General features: G+C 48.9%; 1 protein-coding gene and 1 long non-coding RNA gene across 2 annotated transcripts in view; one reads left to right on the top strand and one right to left on the bottom strand.

Annotated features, from left to right (window-relative positions):
• KCNH4 (potassium voltage-gated channel subfamily H member 4) overlaps window positions 1-23,516 on the bottom strand; it is a 54,540-nt gene that overhangs the window by 6,251 nt on the left and 24,773 nt on the right. The window contains exons 6-13 of the mRNA XM_028702496.2: window positions 21,351-21,508; window positions 17,704-17,905; window positions 16,816-17,010; window positions 8,738-8,937; window positions 7,959-8,208; window positions 6,604-6,818; window positions 1,029-1,067; window positions 255-619 (exon numbers count right to left, since the gene is read on the bottom strand). Coding sequence (XP_028558329.2) covers window positions 255-619; window positions 1,029-1,067; window positions 6,604-6,818; window positions 7,959-8,208; window positions 8,738-8,937; window positions 16,816-17,010; window positions 17,704-17,905; window positions 21,351-21,508 — 1,624 coding nt within the window. The remainder of the gene's footprint in view (window positions 1-254; window positions 620-1,028; window positions 1,068-6,603; window positions 6,819-7,958; window positions 8,209-8,737; window positions 8,938-16,815; window positions 17,011-17,703; window positions 17,906-21,350; window positions 21,509-23,516) is intronic.
• On the top strand, window positions 16,189-22,435 carry LOC114581844 (uncharacterized). The gene is made up of 3 exons (XR_003703401.2): window positions 16,189-16,457; window positions 18,317-18,423; window positions 22,174-22,435. It is a non-coding gene; the product is annotated as an uncharacterized LOC114581844 (long non-coding RNA).

The following is a 23,516-nucleotide window of genomic DNA, read 5'->3' as shown; positions in this document are numbered from 1 at the left end:
GCCTTCTGTGTGTGCGCCTGCCCTGTTGATGTCCTGGCTTGTTGACAGCTCCCTGACACCCCAGTGCTAGGAAGTTCTCCAACCTAAATCTAAGTTAAATGGAAAGAAGCTACAGGAAACCACTGCTTCCTTTTTGAACGTATCCTATTCATTTTATTGAGGCTTTCCCAGGAGAACTTCCCAGCGGATCATACCCCACGAGCCAAATCCGTTTGTCTGCTGTGGCTATTCAGGAACGCAATGAGGACCCTTACCTGGGGCTGAGGTTTGGGGTTCCGTAGTTCATGAGGGAGGGAATGAGGAGCTTGCCAGGTTTCCGGCCAGTGCTGCCCTCATCGGAGAGCTGCACCTCCCGGCGACACTGCGGAGAGGGGCTACGGCCTCGGTTGCAGTGGGCTGGGGAGCGACAATTTCGCCGCAGGGCGGAGAACTGGCGCAGGTCATCTCCTAGCAGGCTGCTGAAGGAGCCGCGCCTCACGGGGCTGTTAAGGTTGGGCAAGAGGAGTTTGCGGCGGGTGATGGTGGCTGGCGAGGGCTGGAAGAAGTCCTCAGAGTCCTCGCCATACTCCTGGATGGAGGGCAGGGGCTTCTCGGGGGCAGCACCACTTTCAAGGTGAGGCTAAACAAGAGGGAAGGAAGGAAGAAGATTCAGAAGATGGAAAGGCAGCTTTCTTATAGGTGAGGCTTAAATCACATTTAAGAAACTTAGATGTGTGACCATCTAATCATTGTTTAGGTGGAGGGTATCAATTTGTCATGCAAATAAGCATTTCAAACTAGTTCATATTTGCACCGCAAGCCAGGGTGAAAATGCTCTTAGCCCTCAGGCTTTCAGGGGTAGGGGGGGAAAAATAGGAGAGTACAAACTCAAGTTTTTGCAAGCAACTTACGAACAAAGTTAAGATTTTTATTTAATTTTAATTTTTTGCTTCCTGAGATCCCACCCACCCAGCCAATTTCATGTTGGCTGTAATCAATGCAATTTCTCCCAGCCCTGTGCCCTTCTGTTTCTGCAGCAAAAAAGTTACCTGGGATAAACGTGGGGACCTGGAGAATCGGAGAAGTCCCTAGAAAGGAAAACAACAACACAATCAAACAAAGACTGGGTAGCTCTTTCAGAGTCTATCAGGGTTGTTGCCTCAAAGCTGACCATTCTTGGTTGTGAGACTGACGACCACCCAACCAAAAGCTGAAGAGACAGATGCCATTTCACCTTGGTTCTGGCCCCTCTAGGAAGCGTCTCCTGCAGCATCTTGGCACAAACTGACAACCATGCATTGTTTTGAGTAGGAGCTAGAGCACACTCCTCTCCTGTGGGTGCCAGCAACTGGTATTTGCTGTGCCCATAGTCCCTGGAGACCAGCCATCATGGCAAGACTTTGGCAGAATGAAGCTTGTGATGGAAGGTTCTGCCTCCCTCATGTGTGTCCATTACAACATATGCAGAGAACCCCCATGCTCTACTGAATACACACAAGGCAGATTAGAGTCCATCTCTCCTCTTTTTCCCATGCACATTCATTCCACCCGTCTTCATTCTGCCTATATTTTCCTCCTCTGCTCATGATGCGCCCTTTCTATCTATTTGCACTCCACCACCCACACCATTCTAGGGATGGACAAACTTCCATGTGCTACAGCAAAGTGTCAGGAGGGCAGACAGGGATAGGGGGAGAAAGTTCAGGGGAATGGGGGTGGGCATTGTGATGACAGATGGGAGCAATGAGGTGTGGCGGTGGGTGAGGGAGGGCAGGATTGTATCGGGAGGCGGGGTGGGCACACGACCTTTCACCTCTAGGTCACTGGTTCGAATGTAGCCCAGGCCGGTAGTGCCCAAAGCATGTTACCATCCGACGGCTGTTGGAGAGCCTACGGGCGTTTACTGGCTGGTCACGGTCTTGGTCCTAGTGGACAAAAACCACCATCACAATCAGCAGGGTGGGTAGGTGGGTAAGTTCAGCCGAGGGGAAACTGTAGACAGAGGAGGACACAAACAGGAGGAGAAATGCAGCGGGGAGGAAGTGACCTGGTACATTGAACCAAGGGTGAACTATCGGAGGAGAGGATGGGGGCAAAACTGGAATGAGTTGGCTCTGCCTGTTGTTGGTTCTGCTTGCAATGGGTGCAATGGGCACCAGCCGCTGTTGCCTCTAGGCGTATTTTCTCTTGCTTAAAAACACCTTATGGGGGATGCTACATTCTGTTCTTAGTTACAGCAATGTTCATATATGACAAGAGTTGAAGCACTGCTTCCTGGGAGGTGTGAAGTCTAACAGCAGAGGAAACGGAAAGTAAGGGGAGGCGATGTGGCCTCAGCCTAAAATGAGTGACTGAGCGATGCAGTCAGCAGTTGTTCATGTTTAACAGCTCTTAAAAATAAACCTCCCTTGGACTTGTGGCTTAGTAAACAGGTGGGCAAGTGGGATCAGAGCCATGGTACAGAGGGGAGGGTGGTCAACCTATTCTTCGGCACTGTTTACTTATTTAAATCCTCTCCACTCCCTCACTGAAGATATTATTAACCACGGGGAGGAGGGGGAGCGAGAGACAGGAACTTGTACTGCACCTGCCTTTCCCCCCCACTGCTTGTAGCTAACAGCAACTTTGGAGTGATGAGTGGTTTCCATTGGGGAAACAGTGGAAAAGAGGGGTTTAATTCTATGGGATGTTGGCATCCAAATTGCATATGTAAAGGGTTAATTGCAAGAGCAGTAGAACTGTCATACGCTCTGTGGCAGTTATGGCAGTTGGTTCAGTTATGGCAGTTAGCTGAACAGTCTTAACAGAGCAGCATCTTTGTTGTGCTGCTGTCTGCTTCTGAGTCTGTAAATGTTAGCTAGTCTGTAACAGTTTAATCTATGTAAGATGTTTTAGCTACTTAAGAAACACCCACCTGCATTGTACATTTGATCTGCAACTGCAAAGCACACTAAGTTATACAGCATGTTCTTTTAAACTTTAAAAGGGAGTGTCTAGTTTTTATAGGAGGGAAAGAAAGAGAACAAATTAAAGGGTCTAATCACCCAGGGCTGTCTTCCACACACTCTGCAAATGGGAACTAGACTCTAATTCCCACAAATCCCCACGCCCAGCTGCCCAGCCCTGGTCCAAATCAGTTTATATACACATACACTGAGAGAGCTATTTTTCAGGCAAAGAAAAGATGTCTGCTTTGGCCCTCAGGCAGAAGAGAGGGAAGGGAAGCTGTGGCTTAAATAGCAACTTCAATTCATGCACACCAGGACTCATAGGTCTTTCAAGTTTTAGACTGTTGGTGGTGGGTTTCAGTTAGCGACCAATATTTGGTGGTGGTGGGGAAGCTCCCAGGATCTGTCTAAGACATTTTGCTGCCTGAGGCAAGGGACCCCACCTTCACATATAGAGGTCAACTGGGCTGGCAGATGAAGCATACTTCTACACTGAGGGCAGAAGGTTGGCAGGCAGGGATTCAGGGCCAGCCATGTGTCCAGTTTTGGCCTTCAACCCTTCACTGAAGCTCCCACTGCCTCCAGTATCTACTGCTTGAGGTAGCGGTCATATTCTGCCTCATGGCTCCACTGTCCTCACTCTCCTTTCTTGACCTCACTGCCAATACAAACACATCCAAGATATCTCTGTTCCGTATAGGATTCTTGAGCTTTGGTGGCACCTCAGGAGAAGCACATTTGGGAGAGGCCAGGGATGGGGAATCTTATATTGAGATATCGATATAAGAGATATTGAGAGCAGAAAAGATATTGTTTCCTTCATTAAAAATGAAAGCAGTTTTTTAAAACCCTCAACCCTTTTTCAAAAAATCTGTGGGGAGAAAGCTTGGCAAAAATAACTGCTGCTATTTTCTGCAAGCTTGATAACAAGGAGTCAGCAGAAGGAACGATCCAACTTGTCGAACCTCCCTGCATTTAAGAAGAGGCAAAAGTCTTCTTAACACTCAAGGGTAGGGTGGGTGTGCACTGCATTTTTGCAAGACTTTCCCCATAATAGGACACATTTTGGTACATTTTTTCAGCACTGTGCATTTGTGTGTGCACTTTTCACTAACAGGCCCATTTTGCTATGCGTTCTTTGGCTGGAGCACTGCAGCGCAAACTTTAGGCAAGTGCAAATTTCAGAGGAGTGTGCATATTAATTCAGGAAGGGTGAATTAATACAAACTGAATGAATTTATATTGCACCCCTCATGCTGGCTTTATGCTACCTCCGGGATCAGAGGCGCCGTGCCTCCAAATGCCAGTTGCTAGGGAACAAGGGCAGGAGACAGCTATGGCGCTCTTGTCCTGGAGGCATCTGATTGGCCACTGTGGGGAATGGGATGCAGGACTGGCTAGGCATTTGCTTTGATCCATGAGAGCTCTTGTTCTCTTTTGCAGTGTTCAATGAGCATGATTCCTATTGAATGACTGGACCATTCTCCTTCTGCAAAGGAGTCTTTTCAGACCTCAACATGCCATACTTTAAAAGCGTCCTGCAAATAACTGAGTTTTGAGCTCTGTTCTAGCGACATGAGGTGCTCCAATGAGAGGGACAGTTAGATTTGGCTTTGGGCTGTGTGCAATAAACCTTGCAGGTAAAATTCTACCACCTGCTTCAGTTGTGCAGATATTGGCATGTATTTGATGAGTTTGCAGCTTTTATTCTGCTTCTATTATGGCCAAGTATGTAGCTATTCAGGGCTCTGAAGTCCCACCTCTTCCCCCCCAGTTTCTGAGATTTTACCATTATTCACACACTTTCAAGCTTCTCTTTGCAGTGACAACAGGCTGAAATTTGCCATTTGAAAAGAAGCAGGCTGTTGTTCATAGAATGTCGAATTCTGTGTCTGTATACCAATTCATGTGCTTAAATGCAATCACTGAATACATCAGCCCCACTTGGGGAAAGCCTTGTTTGGGGTTGCTATCACTGTATAGGTTGCTAATTGTATAACCTAGACTTATGAAGCCAGCCAATGCCAACATGTGGCATTTTGCTGCCCAAAAGAAGGACTCGCAAACACACACACTGCTGCAGGTAACACTTTAAAACAGGCCTAGATAATCTGTGGCCCTCCAGATGTTGTTCGATTAAAAACCCCATCAACACTGACCACTGGCCTTGCTGGCTGGGGCTGATTAAAGCTGGAGTTCAAGAATATCCAAGGAGACACAGGTTGACCATCCTTGCTTTAAAAAATCCTGCTGCACCATTCAAACCCCAATTCCTGCTTTTATATCCCACCACAACAGTGCCTTATAGAATCATAGAATGGTAGAGTTGGAAGGTACCACAAGGGTCATCTAGTTCAACTCCCTGCAATGCAGGTGGAACAGTGTGTGATGCCAAATTCAGGGCTTGAACCCATGACCCTGAAATTAAAAGTCTCACGGTCTACCGACTGAATGAAGAAGACCACTTCCCCTTCCTTCCTTGCATGGTAGTACTGGCCTGCCACCAGTCACGTATGGTGGCCCCCTAGGGTCATTGTTAAGCTCCTGAACTCTTTGCCTGCCTAGGCCTGCAGCCATGTTGAGGACCTGGCAAGGTATGGTGCAAGGCTGCATTCAAGTGGGGATGGGAGAGAGGGGCAGTCAAGCTGTGTAGGCCCTGCCATAACCCCTCCTCCACCTGAACATCTGTAAATAAGAGTTTCCCAGGGAGACAGCCCCACAAATGCCTCTGGCACTCTCCCCTCTGAAAACACACACACCCAGAAGAGGCTTTCCCCCCCGTTTTGCAGAAATGAGGATGCTATCGTCTGTGCTGTGTATAGCACTTCAGAAACATGCAAGATATGTTTGACAAGAGGCAACAGCGGCGCAAAAGGCATGAGTGTGCAGAGATCTTGGGAACAGATGCTTAAAACGCCACAGAAACAGTTGCCTGTCTCTGTCTGAAAAGCCACAGCTCAATGGTTGAGCCCCTGCTTTACTCAGTTCCCAAGTTTGATCCATGGCCCCTCCAGGTAGGGCTGGTGGAGAACCCTGTCTGAAACCCTGCAGAGTTGCTGCCAGTCAGTGTAGACAACACTGAGCTCAATGGCTTGTCGGTCTGGCTTAGTATAAGGCAGTTTCCTATGTTCCTATCTGGGGAACAGGTGGGGGAAATAGGTCAGACTGGATGGGATGCTTTTCACATCATTTGCCCTTGACTGCTGTTTCTTTCACAGACTGACAGCACACACGCTCCTGTTGTATGATGGCAGGGGCTAGGGCAGATTTAACCCTTTGCTTCCTGCTAGGCTCTTAATCCAGATGGGGCCTCCTTTCCATGCTGGCAATTTATTTTTAAAAAAAGAGCTTTTCACCCAGGACAAGCCACATGATAAACGTGGCCCTAGTCTCTCTCTCTCTCTCTCTGCCTACTCAGGGAAAGTGGCAAGATGCAAATGGTGGAAGGGTGCTGATGGTGTCGGAAGCACTGGAAACATGGATTCCCATGGTCTGGGAGTGATGATGGTGGATGTGGTGTCTTTAGCAGGGGATGTGAATGATTCCTGGGGAAGGGGAAGGGTCTGGTGGGAACTGGCCCTGTGTGGTCAAATGGTCAAAAAAAAAAAAAAGTACAGGTAGAAAGGGGGCAGGATAGGAGGGATCAGGGTCACCTGCAGCACACAAACACCCCTACCTCAATCTCGCTGCCCTCCCGCAAGTTGAAGGTGAGGTCCTGGTGGATGTCGGCCATGAACTTGGCAGAATATTCGGGGTACAGCTCCAGCACCTCGAAGAGCCCACGCAGGCTGATGTACTGGAGGTCGCAGTAGGTCAGCGCCTTGACGTCTGCATTGGTCTTGATTACTTGGTCTTTATTGGGCAGGTCAGCCCCAATGAGGTCCCCTTTACCTAAGGAAGATGAGTCAGGATTTGGGGAGCGCCTGAACGGAGTTGGAAGCAGGGAGGCCACTAGTGTGTTCCCTCATCTCTCCCCCATCTTCTGATGGAGGGGCTCGAACAGGGAGTCCCATGGGCCGGGGTTGAGGCTGGGACTAGCCTAGTGAGCTGTGTGTGCTTTGAGGTCTCAGAGCCTTTTATAGCTCACAAGGGGTGTACCTTGTGTCAGTAACATGTCTCTGGACTGGACAGCAGGAACCTGGATTTTTCTGTCATCAAACCAAGAGCTGTTGCCTGCTGGGCTTCAGCCCTCAGCTGCCCAGCTCTTTATGCCAATGGCGTATTCCAAAGCAGGATTAATATAGAGCAGGGAACTTGTGGACCTCCAGGTGTTGTTTGTCTCCAACTCTCCATCAGCCCTGGCCAGCACTGCTAATGGTCAGGAATGGATTAATTTGTCAATTTTGGTTTATCTTGGGGCTGATCCATGCTATACATTTAAAGCACATTTAATGCATGTGGCCTCTCCCAAAGAATCACGGGAGCTGTAGTTTGCTGGGAATTGTATCTCTTTGAGGGTGAAACTACACTTCCCACAATTCTTTGGGGGAAGCCATGCACTTTAAATATCTGTTGAATGTACTTCCTGGTGTGGATCTGCCCTCTGTTTCTCAGTTTTCATATCTTAAATTCAGTTTTCCACGTTTCCTCAGCAATTTGCAGGTTTAACAGAAATCCTTAAGAAAATCAATCAGCATTTTAGTGCAAATTTCTTATAATAAATGTATTTTTGTATGCAGTTTTGTCTAATGTACACATTTTTGCAAGCAAGTTCCTCTAACATAATGAATTTTTGCAGTTAGTTTCACCAATATATGCATATCTGTGCACATTTCCCCCTAACATACACATTGTTTTACAAACTGCTTGACCAGAGAACTGCATCACAAAATTTGGAGAAGTGCAGATTTCATGTATTAGTTTGAGAAGCACAGATCAGGTAGTTTCTCATAAAAATGCAAACAAAACTGATTTTTGCCCTAGCCCCAACACAGAGCCTATTTGTGGCCCCAGCCTCACCCTAATACAGAGACCACCCCCGCATCCCCAAAGAGACACAGATTGCACTTTGCGGCTCTCCCAGAGTCTTACCTAAAATGGCCAGTACAATGTTGTCCTTAAGGACTTCAAGGGAGCCTGAGCAGACAAAGTAATTTGCTTGCAGGGCGTCTCCCTGGCGGAGGAGATATTCCCCAGGGGCGCAGAAGGATGTCTTGATGTGCAGGGAAAGGGCGCGCAGGCAGCCGCGGCTGGCACTCTCAAAGAGCGGCAGCTGCAAAATGTCCTTGTTCAAGTGCATGGCAATGTCCGCTCGTAGTTCATCTGGGAAGTCCCGCAGGAGCTGAAGGGAAAGGAGGAGCAGGGAGCGTCAGCATGGGATTTGGTGCAATTGGAGTCCACTGTGCCCCCACAAATCACAAATGGGCTGGGGTCTGACCCCCAGGCTCCTCTCATAACCTGTTTCATTTTATCCTCCTTTATGTAGGAGTGCTCTTCAGCCCCAGACCCTAAGGCCGTGTCCAGATGACCTGTTCCATTGAGCACCCTTCCTGATTTGTATTCACAAAGTTTGCAGAAAATTTAGACAATATTGGCTAATTATCCATTCTGTTTTGTTTGTTGGGAGGTTAGACGACCTCATCTCAAATATTCGTTATTTCACACTTTCCTAGTATATTTCCCCATCACTTTCCTTACTGCAAAAAGTCAGATTTTGGGGGGGAATCTCCCAAATCATTGTGACCCTTAGAAGGGAGTTAATAGTGAACATCTGGTCAGAAGTCAGTTTCATTCAGTTCAGTTGTGCTTATTCTATAATAAGGGGGCATAGGAATCCAGCCTAAAACTGACAGGGAGCGAGCTGCCCTTACCTCATTGGCATCAATGCCGTTGTTGACAGACCACGTGGTTTGAAAGTACTCCAGCATGCGCTGCTTGAGTTGCTGGGGCAGGCGGTGGACGCGGATGAAGTCCTTGAGATCCTTCATGCGGGTGTGATAGAGGGAGCGCCGCGAGTACATGCGCTGGATGATAGCTGTCACGTTGCCAAAGACCACGGCATGCATCAAAGCTGGGGCAGAGAAGAGGAAAGGGGCATGAGAGAAGAAGATCTCTCTTAGCCTATCTAGATTGGCATCCTGTTCCCAACAGATGGAACACAAGTCAGTGTGGAGTAGTGGTTAAGGTGCTGGACAAGGACTAATAATAATAATACTGATTATGATGATGATGATTTTATTATTCGTACCCCACTCATCTGACTGGGTTGCCTCAGGCACTTTGGGCGGCTTCCAGCATAAAATAAAAACATAATACCATTGTTATGTACTGAATTGAATAGGATCCAAACTGCAGCAGTCTGATTGGTCCTAGAACAATAGGATCCAAAAGGCAGCAGTCTGATTGGTCCTAGGACAATAGGATTCAGAATGCAGCAGTCTGATTGGTCTTAGAACAATGCAGCAGTATGATTGGTTGGCAGGAACCACCCAATCATGCTCCAGATAGAAGTGAATCCACAACCTGATTGGCTTACAGTAGAATTCCAGAATTAGCCATTCATGTGCAGCCCATTGTGTAAATAATGTATATAAAGCAGACCCCTCAGGCATTCATTCATTCCTCCTCACCACTATGAGCTGAATAAAGAGCATGAAATCACTTTGCGACTCTGAGTATATTTCACTGGCGACGAGGATGGGATCCCGCTGAGCTGACTGCCACACACAGCACCGCAGCACCGCCACCTGCCGCACCGCTGCCTCGCACCGTGTATCCAGGCTTCAGCTCCGGGACACAAGGAACTCAGAATGGCAACCGACAGCAGCTTCTCGCCGTTCAACCCAGCATCTGGAGACTGGGAAGCGTACGCCTCCCATTTCACCTTCCTCCTAGAAGCCAAAGGGGTCACCGATGCAGAAGACGCCAAGAAGAGGGCAATATTCTTCAGTGTCTGCGGAGAGGAGACGTTTGAAATCGCCCGGGCTCTCCTTGCACCTGAAGACGTCGCTACTGTTCCATACAAAACAATAATGGAACAGCTGAAGGGGCACTTTTCGCCACAGCCCTCAGTGGTGGCTTGTCGAAATGCCTTCTACGCAAAGCGGCAAGCCCCTGGGGAAACCATAACTGGGTTTGTGACCTCTCTCCGCCAAGCTGCCCGGTTCTGCAACTTCTCAGAGCTGGAGAACATGCTTCGTGACCGCCTCGTCGGTGGCCTGAAGGATGAGAAGCTGCAACGACGCCTCTACGCTAAGAAGAACCTAACGTTCCAGGTCGCTCTGGAGGAGGCCCTGGCAACGGAAGCTGCCGAGAGGTCAACGCAAGAGGTACGGCCGAGCCAGCCATCCCAACCGAGGGTCCACCATGAAGACCTCACCGACGACTCAGGATCCGACAGGGAGGAGGTGCACAGAGTACAGCAGCGCACTCAAGCAGCCCACATACCACAGCTGCCTCGACGAGAAGGAGGGAACTGCACAAGCTGTGGAGAAAGTCACAAGAGGAGGACCTGCCATTTCCGCAACGCAGAGTGCAGGCAGTGCAGAAAATTGGGACACATCGCCCGGGTGTGTCGGGCTCGGCCCACCCGACGCCAGGCATCAGATGACCAATCCAAGAGCCCCAGGTCCCGGGGCCCAACGCACCAAGGCAACTCAACGGAGCTCACGGACTTCCAGGTATACCAGTTGCCCCACCCCAACGTAGAGAAAATTTATGTAGAGGTACAGATAGAGGGGGGCCCATGCCGCATGGAGCTTGACACGGGTTCAACTCTATCCATAATCTCGGCAAGGACCTTAAGGAAACTGTGTCCTACTGGGGGTCCCAAACTCAGGCCAGCCCCATTCACCCTCCGGGACTTCCAGAAACGTAAGGTCCCCACAATGGGGGTGGGGACCTTCAGGGTGCAATACCGAGGGCGGACGCGGCAACTGGACTTGCTTGTGGTCAAGGGCCCCTACATTAGCTTACTGGGATTGGCATGGTTTGGACCACTGGGGCTAGCCATCACCGGGGTGAACCACATGAGCTTACAAGTGGACGTGGACGCCATATGCAAGGAATTTCCGGGGGTTTTCGATGGGAAATTGGGACAGTATACGGGGCCCCCCATTGCTCTACAGCTTGACCCCGCAGTACGACCGGTCAGGCTCAAGGCCCGCCGGGTCCCGTTCGCCCTGAAACCCCGTATAGATGAGGAATTGGACCGACTCGTGGAGCAAGGAGTGCTGGAGCCGGTGCCTAATGCCCCCTGGGAAACCCCAATCGTCACACCCGTCAAGCCTAATGGTTCGGTACGCATCTGCGCAGACTACAAATGTACCATAAACAAGGCCCTCACGGCCCATGCATACCCAGTGCCAGTGGTCAGCCATGTCCTTGCCACCCTGGCTGGGTCGAAAATTTTTGGCAAGCTGGACTTGGCCCAAGCATATCAACAGCTGCCAGTAGATGAGGCTACAGCAGAGGCACAGACGATTGTGACGCACAGAGGAGCGTTCAGGGTAAAGCGGCTGCAATTCGGGGTCAGCGTGGCACCAGGCATATTCCAGAATCTAATGGACTCTCTCCTTAAAGGGATTCCTGGTGTCACCCCCTTCTTCGATGATGTGTTGATTGCTGGGCCCACACCAGAGGAGTTTGAGGACCGCCTCCGCACCGTTCTGCACCGTTTCCAGACGGCGGGTCTCAAGGTGAAGCGGGAAAAATGTCTACTAGGAGTGCCTCAGGTGGACTTTCTGGGATTTATGGTGGACGCAGAAGGGGTCCACCCGACTGGGGACAAGGTACGGGCCATTTGTGATGCCCCAGCGCCCAAGAACAAGACTGAACTTCAGGCCTTCTTGGGACTATTGAACTTTTACCATTCCTTCCTTCCCCACAAGGCGGCGGTAGCGGAGCCCCTACACAGACTCCTGGACAAGCGGGCCCCTTGGGTGTGGGGCCAGCGTCAGGAGGCCGCATTCCAGGCAGTCAAGGACTTGCTTGTCTCAAACTCGGTCTTGGCACACTTCGACAAGAGGCTGCCGGTGGTGCTAGCATGTGACGCCTCACCCTATGGCATTGGCGCTGTCCTGGGACACCAACTCCCGGGTGGAAGAGAGGTACCGGTGGCATACTTTTCCCAGACACTCAACGAAACCGAGCGGAACTACTCGCAAATCGACAAGGAGGGTCTGGCAATCGTGAAGGGAGTAAAAAAATTCCATGATTTCTTGTACGGGCGGCCCTTCACCGTGGTGACTGACCACAAGCCGTTGCTTGGCTTGTTTACCCCCGAAAAGCAGACCCCCCAAGTGCTGTCTCCTCGCGCCCTCAGGTGGTCAATTTTCCTTGCCAGCTACCAGTATGCACTGATTCACCGCCCTGGGAAGGCGATGGGCCATGCGGACGTCCTCAGCAGGCTACCACTACCGGAAACAGGCCCCGACCCAGCACCTGCACAAGAGGTTATGAGCCTGGAGCTGCTTCCCGACCGCCCCATTCAGGCACAAGAAGTCGCACACCATTCCAAGAAAGATAGGGTCATCTCCCGGGTCCTGGACTGGGTGTGGAGGGGATGGCCCAGCAGCAGCCCCGGGCCAGAATTCGCCGGCTACACAACCCGCAAACATGAACTGTCAGCCCACAAGGGGTGCCTGTTATGGGGAAGCAGGGTCGTTGTTCCCCAGCCCCTCCGCAAAAGGGTCCTCACAGCCCTACACGAGACACACCCAGGGGTAGTAAGAATGAAAGCCCTAGCCAGGAGTTATGTGTGGTGGCCGGGGATCGACGGAGAGATAGAGGCCTGGGTCAAACACTGCCAGGCCTGCCAAGAATCCCGCCCAGATCCCCCAAGGGCCCCAGTCCAGTCCTGGGAGTCCGCCCGAGCACCATGGTCACGCCTGCATGTGGACTTCGCTGGCCCCTTTCAGGGGAAAACATTCTTCATAGTGGTGGACTCCTACACCAAATGGCTGGAAGTCGCACTGGTACCGTCCACTTCTACGTCCGCAGCCATCCGGGTACTACGCAGGCTGTTTGCAACCCACGGGCTCCCTGACACTCTCGTCTCAGACAACGGGACTGCATTTACGTCAGGAGAATTCCAAACCTTCACAGCGCAGAACGCCATCCGCCACATCCGTTCAGCGCCATTCCACCCGGCCACCAATGGCCAAGCAGAACGCATGGTGCGGACCACCAAGGACACCCTTCGCCGCATGACGCAAGGGGATTGGGAGTACCGCCTTGCCACATTCCTTCTAGCACAGCACAGCACCCCCAGCTCAACGACTGGCCGGAGCCCCGCTGAACTACTAATGGGTCGGCGCCTTGCAATCAGATTGGACCGCCTTCACCCCGATAGAGCTCAGGATGAGGTAGGGGTGGGGGAAGGCAGGAACCCCCGGACCTTCGAGGCCCAGGACCCAGTGTATGCAAAGAATTTTGGGGCAGGCCCTGCATGGGTACCCGCCACAGTCACCAGGGTCACTGGCCCCGTGTCGTACGAGGTGCTAACAGATGGGTGGCAATGCTGGCGCCGCCACTGTGACCAGATACGGCGACGATTCCCGGGAGAAAACCAGGAGGAGGAGGACAGGTCAAAGGAGTCCCAAGGGAACAGTGAGGCAGTGAGGCCCATAGAGCAGCAAGGGCAAGCAGGAGAGGCAGAATCAGTAAATACAGAGAGGACCCGTGAGGCCGAAAGGACACCGGAACCAGAACTACGACTGAGCGAGCAGGTTGCACCAGACCAAACAGCCCCATCACAGCCAGCATCCTTGGAACGCGAGCCAGAACCTGAACCCCAGACCAGGGAACACCCCAGGCCGCAACGCACACGTAGGCCGCCGGCATACCTTGAGGACTATGAATGCAACCTCCCGGGCAGGACTGGAACTTAGAGGGGAGGGGTGTTATGTACTGAATTGAATAGGATCCAAACTGCAGCAGTCTGATTGGTCCTAGAACAATAGGATCCAAAAGGCAGCAGTCTGATTGGTCCTAGGACAATAGGATTCAGAATGCAGCAGTCTGATTGGTCTTAGAACAATGCAGCAGTATGATTGGTTGGCAGGAACCACCCAATCATGCTCCAGATAGAAGTGAATCCACAACCTGATTGGCTTACAGTAGAATTCCAGAATTAGCCAATCATGTGCAGCCCATTGTGTAAATAATGTATATAAAGCAGACCCCTCAGGCATTCATTCATTCCTCCTCACCACTATGAGCTGAATAAAGAGCATGAAATCACTTTGCGACTCTGAGTATATTTCAGCCATATTGGCCCGAATATAAACCACACCCAAATATAAGCTGCACCTTTAAAATTCAAGGAGGGGGGAGGAATAAAAGACAATACCCACATATAAGCTGCTCCCTTAAAATTTTGCAGGCACTCACACTCGTTCCGTTTGACCATATGTCTGTTTCAGCGGCAATATCATAAAAGCCAATTTTTGTAAGGTCATGAAATTAAGCCGCACTTTAACTTTTCATGGTCAGAATTTAGAAAAAAAAGTGTGGCTTATATTCAGGCCAATATGGTAAAACATTAAATATTAAAAACTTCCCTATACGGAGCTGCCTTCAGATGTCTTCAGAAAGTCATATAATTGTTTATCTCTTTGACATCTAATGGGAGGGTGTTCCACAGGGTGGGTGCCACTATCTGGAAGTCCCTCTGCCTTGTTCCCTGTAAGGGAACTGCCAGAAGTGAGGGAACTGCCAGAAGACCGTCAGAGCTGGACATCAGGCTGAACGACGGGGGACAGAGACGCTACTTCAGGTATACAAGGACAAGGCCGTTTAGGGTTTTAAAGGTTAGCAACAACATGTTGAATTGTGCTCAGAAACTTGAGAGATCAGGGTTCAAATCTCAGCTCAGCCACGATGCTCACTGGTGACTTTGGGCAAGTCACTGTCTTTCAGTCTAACCTATCTAACAGCTTGTTGTGGGAATAAAACAAAGATGGGGAGAAGTCTGTATGCCATTTTGAATTCTCCAGAGAAGAAGGCAGGATATAAATGTAATGTAATAAACTAAACTAAACTAAACTAAATTAAACTAAAAATTTTTCAAAAAAAAGTTTTTCCTCTGTTGCTTATCCAGAATGGCTAGTATTCCAGAAGTAGACTGCTTTTGAGCCTGGAGGTTTTATCACTGCTAATAAAGCTTAGATGGGCCAATTATTTCTGAGCCTGGAATTCCCCCTCCCTGGACTGCCCTATGAGAGCATTATGATAAATTTAGAAACAAAAATTTAAAATTGGACAAAAGTAATAAACCACCCACCCCCTCTATTTCTCATTCTTCCTGCTTTACTCTCAAAGGAGAGTAATCTCCTCATCTCCTGTTCTAAAGTGCAGCCGTTTAGGTTATCTAAAATATTTTTGTCTTTGATGTGACCTGAACATGCATTTAGCCAGTCTATGGGACCATAACAAAAGTCACTTTATGACTACAGCGCTTCCTTCTGGGGAGGCCTCTCTGACTTCCATCTCCTTCTCATGATCACCCAAGCAGCACTTGGAATAGGGCGGCCGTAGCATATTCCCAGGACTTAATTCCTTTTCAGGTCTGGTATCAGGGCCAGCCCTATCATTAGGCAGGAGGGGAAGGGCTGTAGCTCAGTGCTGAAGCATCTTAGGTTCAATCCTCAGCATCTCCAGGTAGGGCTAGGAGATGCTCCCTGCCTTCTAATCCTGGAGAGCAGCTTTCTGTCAGTCTAGGCAACAATGGGCTAAATAGATTATTGGTCTGGCTCAATGCAAGGCAGCCTTCCTGTGTTCCTAGGCATGTCAGAAAACTATGGGGCAGCAGCCATCCCAGCTGCTCTGCCAGAGGACAACTTAGAGTGCCACACAGTCTGCTTTGTGACCTCTAAACCAGGGGTGGAGAACCTCCCACCTGTGGGCCAATCTTGGGACCCTAATTTGGCCCATAAGGCCATTTCCCCCCCAAAACCATGCCCACCTGCTGACCAGCTGACATCAGCTGAGTGACAGGCATGTGCCCCCTGCACCTCTCATTTTCTGAATTACACTTGTTTCTTTTATGTCCATTTTACAGATGGGAGGAACTGAGGATGAAAGAGAGAGATCAACAGACCAGAGACATATAATGAGTTGCCGGCACAAGAGTCTCTGAAGGCTTATCCATGCTTAACTTTTGCCCTGCTCTTTCCAGGCACAAGTCTGTGCTTTCAAGCTCTGTGTCCAAGCATGGTCTCCCACCTCACCCCCAAGAGGTTTCCCCATGAAAACCTGCTTTTTAGTGCTCAATTGGAGCAATTGGCAATTTGGGTTTTCTGTGGATTGCCATTTGTTAAAAAGCAGGTTTTTGCAGGGAAAGCTCTAGAGGGAGAAAAGTGTACTCAGAAACGGAGCTTTAAAGCATGGACCATGCCTGGAAAGAGCAGAGGAAAGCTAAGTGTGGATAAGCCCCAAGTCTTAACTATCGAAGCTCACCTCTCAAACCATTTCAAAAAGGCACCACATGCATACCAAAGGCTACAAGGTGAAGATCACACCCTCACATCGATCCCTGGACTCTGGTCAACTAACAGCATCACTCAAAGCCCCACTCAAAGCCCCACCCAGGTAGCCCAAATGTTGCATTGCATGGTAGTGGGTGGTAGTGGGCTTGTTGTTGTTGCCTAATTTATCCTACTTCTGTTTATCTTTAGGAGGGGCAAAGCACTCTGCACCAAACACGTGCCCTACTTTTAGCATGTGAAAATATCCTGTCTAGCAGTCCCCCATCTCAACCTTGTCTTTCAAGACTTCGCTAGGCCCTGCCCACATTTGCGAACGATAAGGACTAGAAACTTGCTTTCTGGCAAAATGGAAACCAGGTTTATTTGGATGCTAGACACCAGCGCCAAAACCCTACGCTCCCCCCCCCCCCGGTGCACTTGTTGTTACGAGAGATATGCAGCCCTGCCTGTGATGGACTTACCACCAATGAGCATGGTGCAGATGGAGAAGATTTTCTCGGCGTCCGTGTTGGCGCACACGTTGCCAAAGCCCACGCTGGTCAGGCTGCTGAGGGTGAAGTAGAGGGAAGCGATGTAGGCGCTGCGGATGGAGGGTCCTCCCACAGAACTGTTGATGTACGGGGCCTCGATCCGCTTGCCCAGTTCGTGGAGCCAGCCTGCAGGGCACAGTGAAGGGTTAATCCTGTTGCAGTGGGTCAGACTGCATCCCGCTATCAGAGAAAGGAGCATATGATGCAGATACCAGGGCCTTCCTGCTCACCCCAGAGAGTTTCTCAGAAAAAGCTCCCACAGAATCCCAGAAGCCAGCATTGCCCTCACCAGTCTGCCAAAGCACGGATGTGGAATATGTGGCCCTCCATGTTTTGTTGGACTCCAACTCCCATCAGACCCAGTCAGCATAGCCAGTAGTCAGTGATGAAGGGAGTTGGAGTCCAACAAAACATGGAGGCCAATAGGCTCCATTCCCCTGGCTTATGCATTCATGTTTGAAAATGTAAACATTTGCTTAAAAGTTAGAAAACTGATCCAGAGATTGGGGGAAGAGGAGGTGTTGGTGGTGTTACAGACACTAGCCCATCTGTCCCTTCCAACATCAGCTTTCTGCTGGGTCAAACTGAACCATGCTGTAAACATGCAGATCTATGTTATTTTCTTCTTCTTCAAAGGTTGCCCAAGGAGTAGAAAAGAAAGTGTGTTTGTTTAAGCCCTGTGGCTCAGTGCCCACTCCTTTCCCAGAATGCACAGCAGCCTTGCTATAGGTTCCCACAAGGAGACGCATGTAGCGCCATCCTGAGCCACACACTCAGGGTTTCCACGAGGAGGGCTGCCCAGTCGTTCCTTAAGCTCACCAATGTCCCAGGTCACTGGATCGTTGCTCTCCTGCCGGCCGATGACATACCAGATGCAGGCCATCCAATGGGCCAGGAGGGCGAACATGGACATGAGCAAAGTCAGGACCATAGCACTGTACTGAGAATAGCGGTCCAACTTTTGGAGGAGATGGAGCAGGCGCAGGAGGCGCACTGTCTTCAGCAGGTGCACCAGATAGGTCTGGGGAAGGAGAAGGGAGAAAAATAAATCAGAGTGGGTCATGGACATTACATGCTCCTCGGTTGGCATTGACTTGTGACGGGGCCTTCTCAGTGGTGGCTCCCTGTTTACAGAATGCTCTCCCTGGTGAGGTGTGTCTCCTTCCCTCACTATTAACTTTCAGGAGGAATTTAAAAGCATCCCTGTTTACCCAGGCATTTGATGACTGAAAGATACTGTCCATGACATCCTTGAAATTATTAGTTTGAGATGGTTTTACGTGCTTTTAGATGTATTTAATTGTTTAAAATATTTTTTTTTAATTGTATTGTTTGGCCACTGCTATGTTTGCCACACAGGACTCCTTTGGGAGCAAGGGTGGGATATAAACTTAGCTACTAACTAAATAAAACCTTGCTTTTTGTCTGTTAGACTATTAAGCAAGAGTGGTAACTTATCTACTGGAGTAGTCCACAGTTGGAAGGAACCTGGATTTGTATACAAGGAGCAAGTTTGATCTTTCCTGCTGATTATACCAGGTGCTCCCTTTTGTGTTTGTCTTTGCCTTCTAATTTGTTTATCCTATTAGGCCAACTAAGTACTGTGACAGGGCATGCACTCAGCTTCACAGGAACCTTGTCTTTTCCTTTTTGTTTTTAAATCCCATCCAAGAAGTGTGCAAATGCACACACTCGGGCAACTGCAAAATTTCAGCATGCAATTTTTAACATGCAGTTTTCTGGGGCAGTGTGTGTGTGTGTTGCAAATCTGAGGGATCGAAAGGAATATAAAAAGCCACACTCCGTTTAGGAGTGCCCCACAAATAATTACGAGCATGGCTGGGGGGGGGGGGGAACCCGAGAGCATTGAGGAAGCAGTGGGTGTGGAAAGGGGAGTAGCAGAAAGTGACGATTGATCCACCCACCTAAAAACACCAAAACAAATCATCTGTGACCCTGAGTGGAACGCAATTTTCCACTGTTTATCAGATTATTCCTGCATTGGGCAATTCTTGTGTGGGCAAGTGTGGGTAACAGTGTTAGACTAGAACTGCAGAGACCTAGGTTCAGATCCCCTCTCTGGGCTTAATTGTACTTCATAGTAACAACATGGTTAGAGTTTTCTTTTTTAAAATAGATAGATAGATAGATAGATAGATAGATAGATAGATAGATAGATAGATAGACAGACAGGCAAGGCAAGTGGCTGGAGGTGGGGGTAGTCATCGACAGCACAGCACACAGGGGAGGGAGGTTTAAGCCTTTCCTCCCCAGCTATGATCTTGGCAAGCCTCACACCACTCCAATGGAAATTAGTATTAGGAGGGCAGGACTCCCATCGGTGCCAATACTGATTTCTGCAGTACTCCCCCCCCCCCCATTATTATGGCTAGGTGGGGAAGAAAGGATTCAACTTGCTCTTGTACTGCAGTGACATTGACTATCCCACTCCCCGTACCTGATATTTTATTTTAGAAAGCCTGCAATGTGATTGCTCATCACAGCATTAACATACCATGCATTTAGACCTGAAGCTGAATGTGTGATCATGGGCCAATTGCTACAACTCAGCCTGGCTTACATCATAGGGCTGATATGCGGATAAATGGGTGGGGAAGAAAGGTTTTTTTCCTTGGGGGCTATAAATGGAATAAACAAATAAATCATAGTCCGCAGATGGACTCTTTCCCAACACCCACGACAAGCGTCTTTCCCTAGTCTTATTCTTCTTAGTCCTTTAAATTAAGAGGTGCTGGTAGTGGGCATTAAATCTGAAATCTTATTCTGCCATTGAGCTATGGCTGTGATTGGAGATTGAGAACAAAGATTAAGGTAACTGGGGCTTACAGGAGGGACCTGAGAAAGATGCCCTTCACCTCATCTAACCCCCAAATTGTGCAAATTTTCCAGAGCTTAAATCACATGAAGAATGGTTGTACCAAGACAAAGTTCCTTTGTTCACATGCAAAGTGGATCCCCATCACAACTGAGTAGCCACAGCCAGCCCCCACTGCACTTCCAGAATTTAGATTTTGTGACTTCAAAGCAGGCTAAGGCTGTGTACACATACTATGACTTTAAAGCACATTCAAAGCATATTCGATCCCTCAAAGAATTCTGGGCACTGTAGTTTGTTAAGGGTTTCTGGGAATTGTAACTCTGTGAGGGTAGATTAAGGTGCCCAGAATTCTTTGAGGGAAAGAATGTGATTCAAATGTGCTTTAAAAGTATCGTGTGCACACAGCCTTGGGTTCTGCAGTTAGTTCTTATTTCAGAAGCTGATTATAACAGTTCTGAGAATGGAGGAGTTGCCCTTTGCCGGGTCTCTGGAGGTCTTGGTTCAAACTCCCACTATTGCAGGACTGAGGTGAAGTCAAAGTTACTTTGAAAAGCAGGTGGAATCTGACAAGATTAAATTAGGAAGCAAGGAGTTCAAACCTAGTGACCTCCATTTGCTCAGCACGCTGCCAGGAGAAAGCAATGGCTGGCTAGCAACTGCATAAGCTTCCTCATTAGTCGAAGGTCTCATGTTAGCATGAGACACTTCGTCAAGCTGCTTAATGAGCCCCCCGGGAAACCGAGGCTAAGAAATAAAGGTGCATCCAATAGCACGAAGCAGCAGAGGCAGGGTGTGGGATTAGCTACAGGAGGAACCTTGCAGCAGGGCAGAGAGAACAGGCTTCATTTAGTTCAGAGATGGAGAGCCTGTAGCGCTCAAGGTGGTACTGGACTCCAGCTCCCATCATCCCCAGCCTGCAAGGCCAGTGGTCAGGAATGATGGGAATTGAAGTGTGGAGTGCTACGGGCTCTTCCACACCCCTGATTTAGTTGATTTAAAAACCAAATTTGGAGCCACTCTGAAATCAGCTACTGACGTGTGTGTGTGTGTGTGTGTGTGTGTGTGTGTGTGTGTGTGTGTGTAGAAAGTCAGTGGTGAGGGGGAAAGGAATGGCATATCTTTCAGAAGGGTTGGAGCCCTGAAAAGGAGCACTCTATATTGCCACTATTTTTTTTTGCAGGTAATACTTATAAAAATAATACTGACCTACCCTATAAAATCACTGTGAGATCTGTTGAGATAATAAAGTGCTATAAAATTATGTTTTTACCATTGTTATTATAATAACTGTGCCGCTGAGGATGTGCAAAGTTATCTTCTGTCACTACTCGGTGGCCAAGTCACCTTGCACCCATTAGGGGTGATGATGCGTGGGGCATTTCTTGAAGCTGCCTATCATTTCTGTGGCGCTTCATCATGTGCAAATCACTTCTTGTAATGAGCACATTCCTCCTTGCAAGAGCAGAAGGGACCTGCTTCAGATCAGGCAGTTCAGAGGGCGGCACCTCCAGGCAGGCCTCTCTTTTTAGAAAGAGGCTGCTCAGCAATTCCAGCCGAAAAGGCCCGAGGCCCTTCTCAGCGTTCACCTCTTGCTGATTCAGAGGGGCAGGTTTAAAGGCAGACTCACCACAGGGACGTTGAAGGCATAGAGGAGGTCAAAGGGCAAGGCTGCAATCAAGTCCACAAAGAACCAAGTCGCCACATAGTGGAGGCAGATGGAACGGGTGTCATAGACCACCTGGCCCGACTGGCTGACGTACGTGGTGCGGAAGTTCAGAATAATGTCTATCAGAAAAAAGGGGCAGTAAGTTCACAAACCATATGTGTGCTCCTGGTCACGTCCCCCAACCCAGGCAGTGACAAGGCCACGTCTTCCACATGAAGAGAGACACGTGGAAGCCTTATGTCAAATCAAACGTGAAAGCACAACGTCACACCTTAACAACAACAACACAAAGGCATACCTAGATCTCTTCCCAGTTCAGGTGTAGGGAACCTTTTGCCTGCCAGATGTTCCTGAACTACAACTCTCATCATCCCTGGCCAGTGGCTGGTGGGAGTCATAGTTCAGGAACATCTGGCAGGCAAAAGGTTCCCCACAGCTGTCCTGCATCAAGCGAAAGGGCCATACAACCCCAGACTCTGCCTCCAAAGGAAGTTCACAAGCAGAGCAGCAAGCTGGAGATAGTCCTCCAGAGTTTTTTCTCCCTAGCATCTAGTACAGGTGTGGGGAACCCTCTAGATTCTGATGAACTACAACTCCCATCAGCCTCAGCCACCATGGTCAATGGCCAAGGGATGATGGGAGTTGTAGTTCAGCAACCTCTGGAGGGCTAGCACTTCCCTACCATCTATTAATCACAATTAATAATACCTGAGGACACATCGAAATATCAATTCTGCTGCACATCGAAATCCATTTTGAGTCACCCTCTATCTCTCCCCATCAGGTCACTTTGGAAACTTGCAGATTTGTGAAGGTGCCTGAGATTCTCTAACACAGTATTCGCAGTAGCGCCACGAACTATGATTCCCAGAATTCACTGGGGGAAGCCAGGCATGTACCAGGTGTGATTAGTAGAAATCTAAGAGTGGCACAGTCCCAATTTTCTCCTTGCCTGCCCACCAGTATCCAGTATAGCTGAATGTATTCTACTGTGTTATGCTGCCAATATGGAGCCAATGAAAAGCTGCAAGGAGGCTACTGTTCCTGACCTACCCCCTCACTAAACCCATGTAGATATGTGGCATCTCATCTAACACCTCGGAGGCAAGTCTACTGCATCCCCACACCCCAGGGAAGGGAACTCCTTTGGATGTTCTCAGAATCCCCATCCAGAATAACCAATGGTCAGGGCTGTTCTTTGACAACTTGAAAATTGCAAAAAGGATATTAGTAGGCAAGAGGATTTGTTCAGCTGATTCAGCTGCTGCTGGTGGTATGTATTTTTGTGTTTATATTGTAAATTGCCTTGTCAACTTCGGATGAAGGGTGGTATAGAAATACTACTACTACTACTACTACTACTACTACTAGTAATAGTAATAGTTATAGGAGTAATAATAGGAATTGTAGTCCAGCAATATCTGGAAGGCCACATGTTCCCAATCCTGGCTATAAATGGAGTGAGCCCCATTTAATTCAGTGGGGAATCACTTCTGAACAGACATGACAGTAATTGCCTTGTAATTGTTGTAAACGGAAGAGGAAACATGCCATAATTTAATAACAATTGAGGGTCGTTGAAAATTAAGCATTTTCTTTATTTTGCATCATATTTGTTACATGAACTTTGACACCTGTGGTAGTTTAGGGGAGCAGGGACAAAGCACCAGCACTTCATTTCACAGCAGCGTCAATGACGTCATAATCTGGGCATTTTCTGCATGCCAAATTAATAAGCTTTTCTCAGAGTGAAACCCTCCAAATCAGTTAAATGGAGGAAGAGGTACGTTGTGCTAGCATGCATGGCAAAGAGTTGAGGCCCGGGACTTATCCACACTTGTTCTGATGCTTTCCCCAAGGGAAAACCGCTTTTTGACGCTCAATTAGAGCAATTCAGAATTTAGCACTTAAAGAGTGAGTTTTCCCCGGGGGGGGGGGGGTGTGAGGCAAGGGGAAAACCACTTGGACACATGCCTAGAAAGTGCAGGTCAAGTGGAAAACTGCTCAGACCCATGTTTTCTAGGCACAGAACAAATGGAAGTGTGGTGCAGTGGTTAGGGTACTGGGATAAAACCTGGGAGACCAGAGTTCAAATCCCCACTCAGCCATGAGGTTCACTAAGTGACC

This window comes from Podarcis muralis, chromosome 13 (assembly GCF_964188315.1).
Source record: "Podarcis muralis chromosome 13, rPodMur119.hap1.1, whole genome shotgun sequence".
Lineage (NCBI taxonomy): Eukaryota > Metazoa > Chordata > Lepidosauria > Squamata > Lacertidae > Podarcis > Podarcis muralis.
The sequence above is the reverse complement of the archived record's forward strand: the minus strand, read 5'-3'. Positions and strand labels throughout refer to the sequence as shown.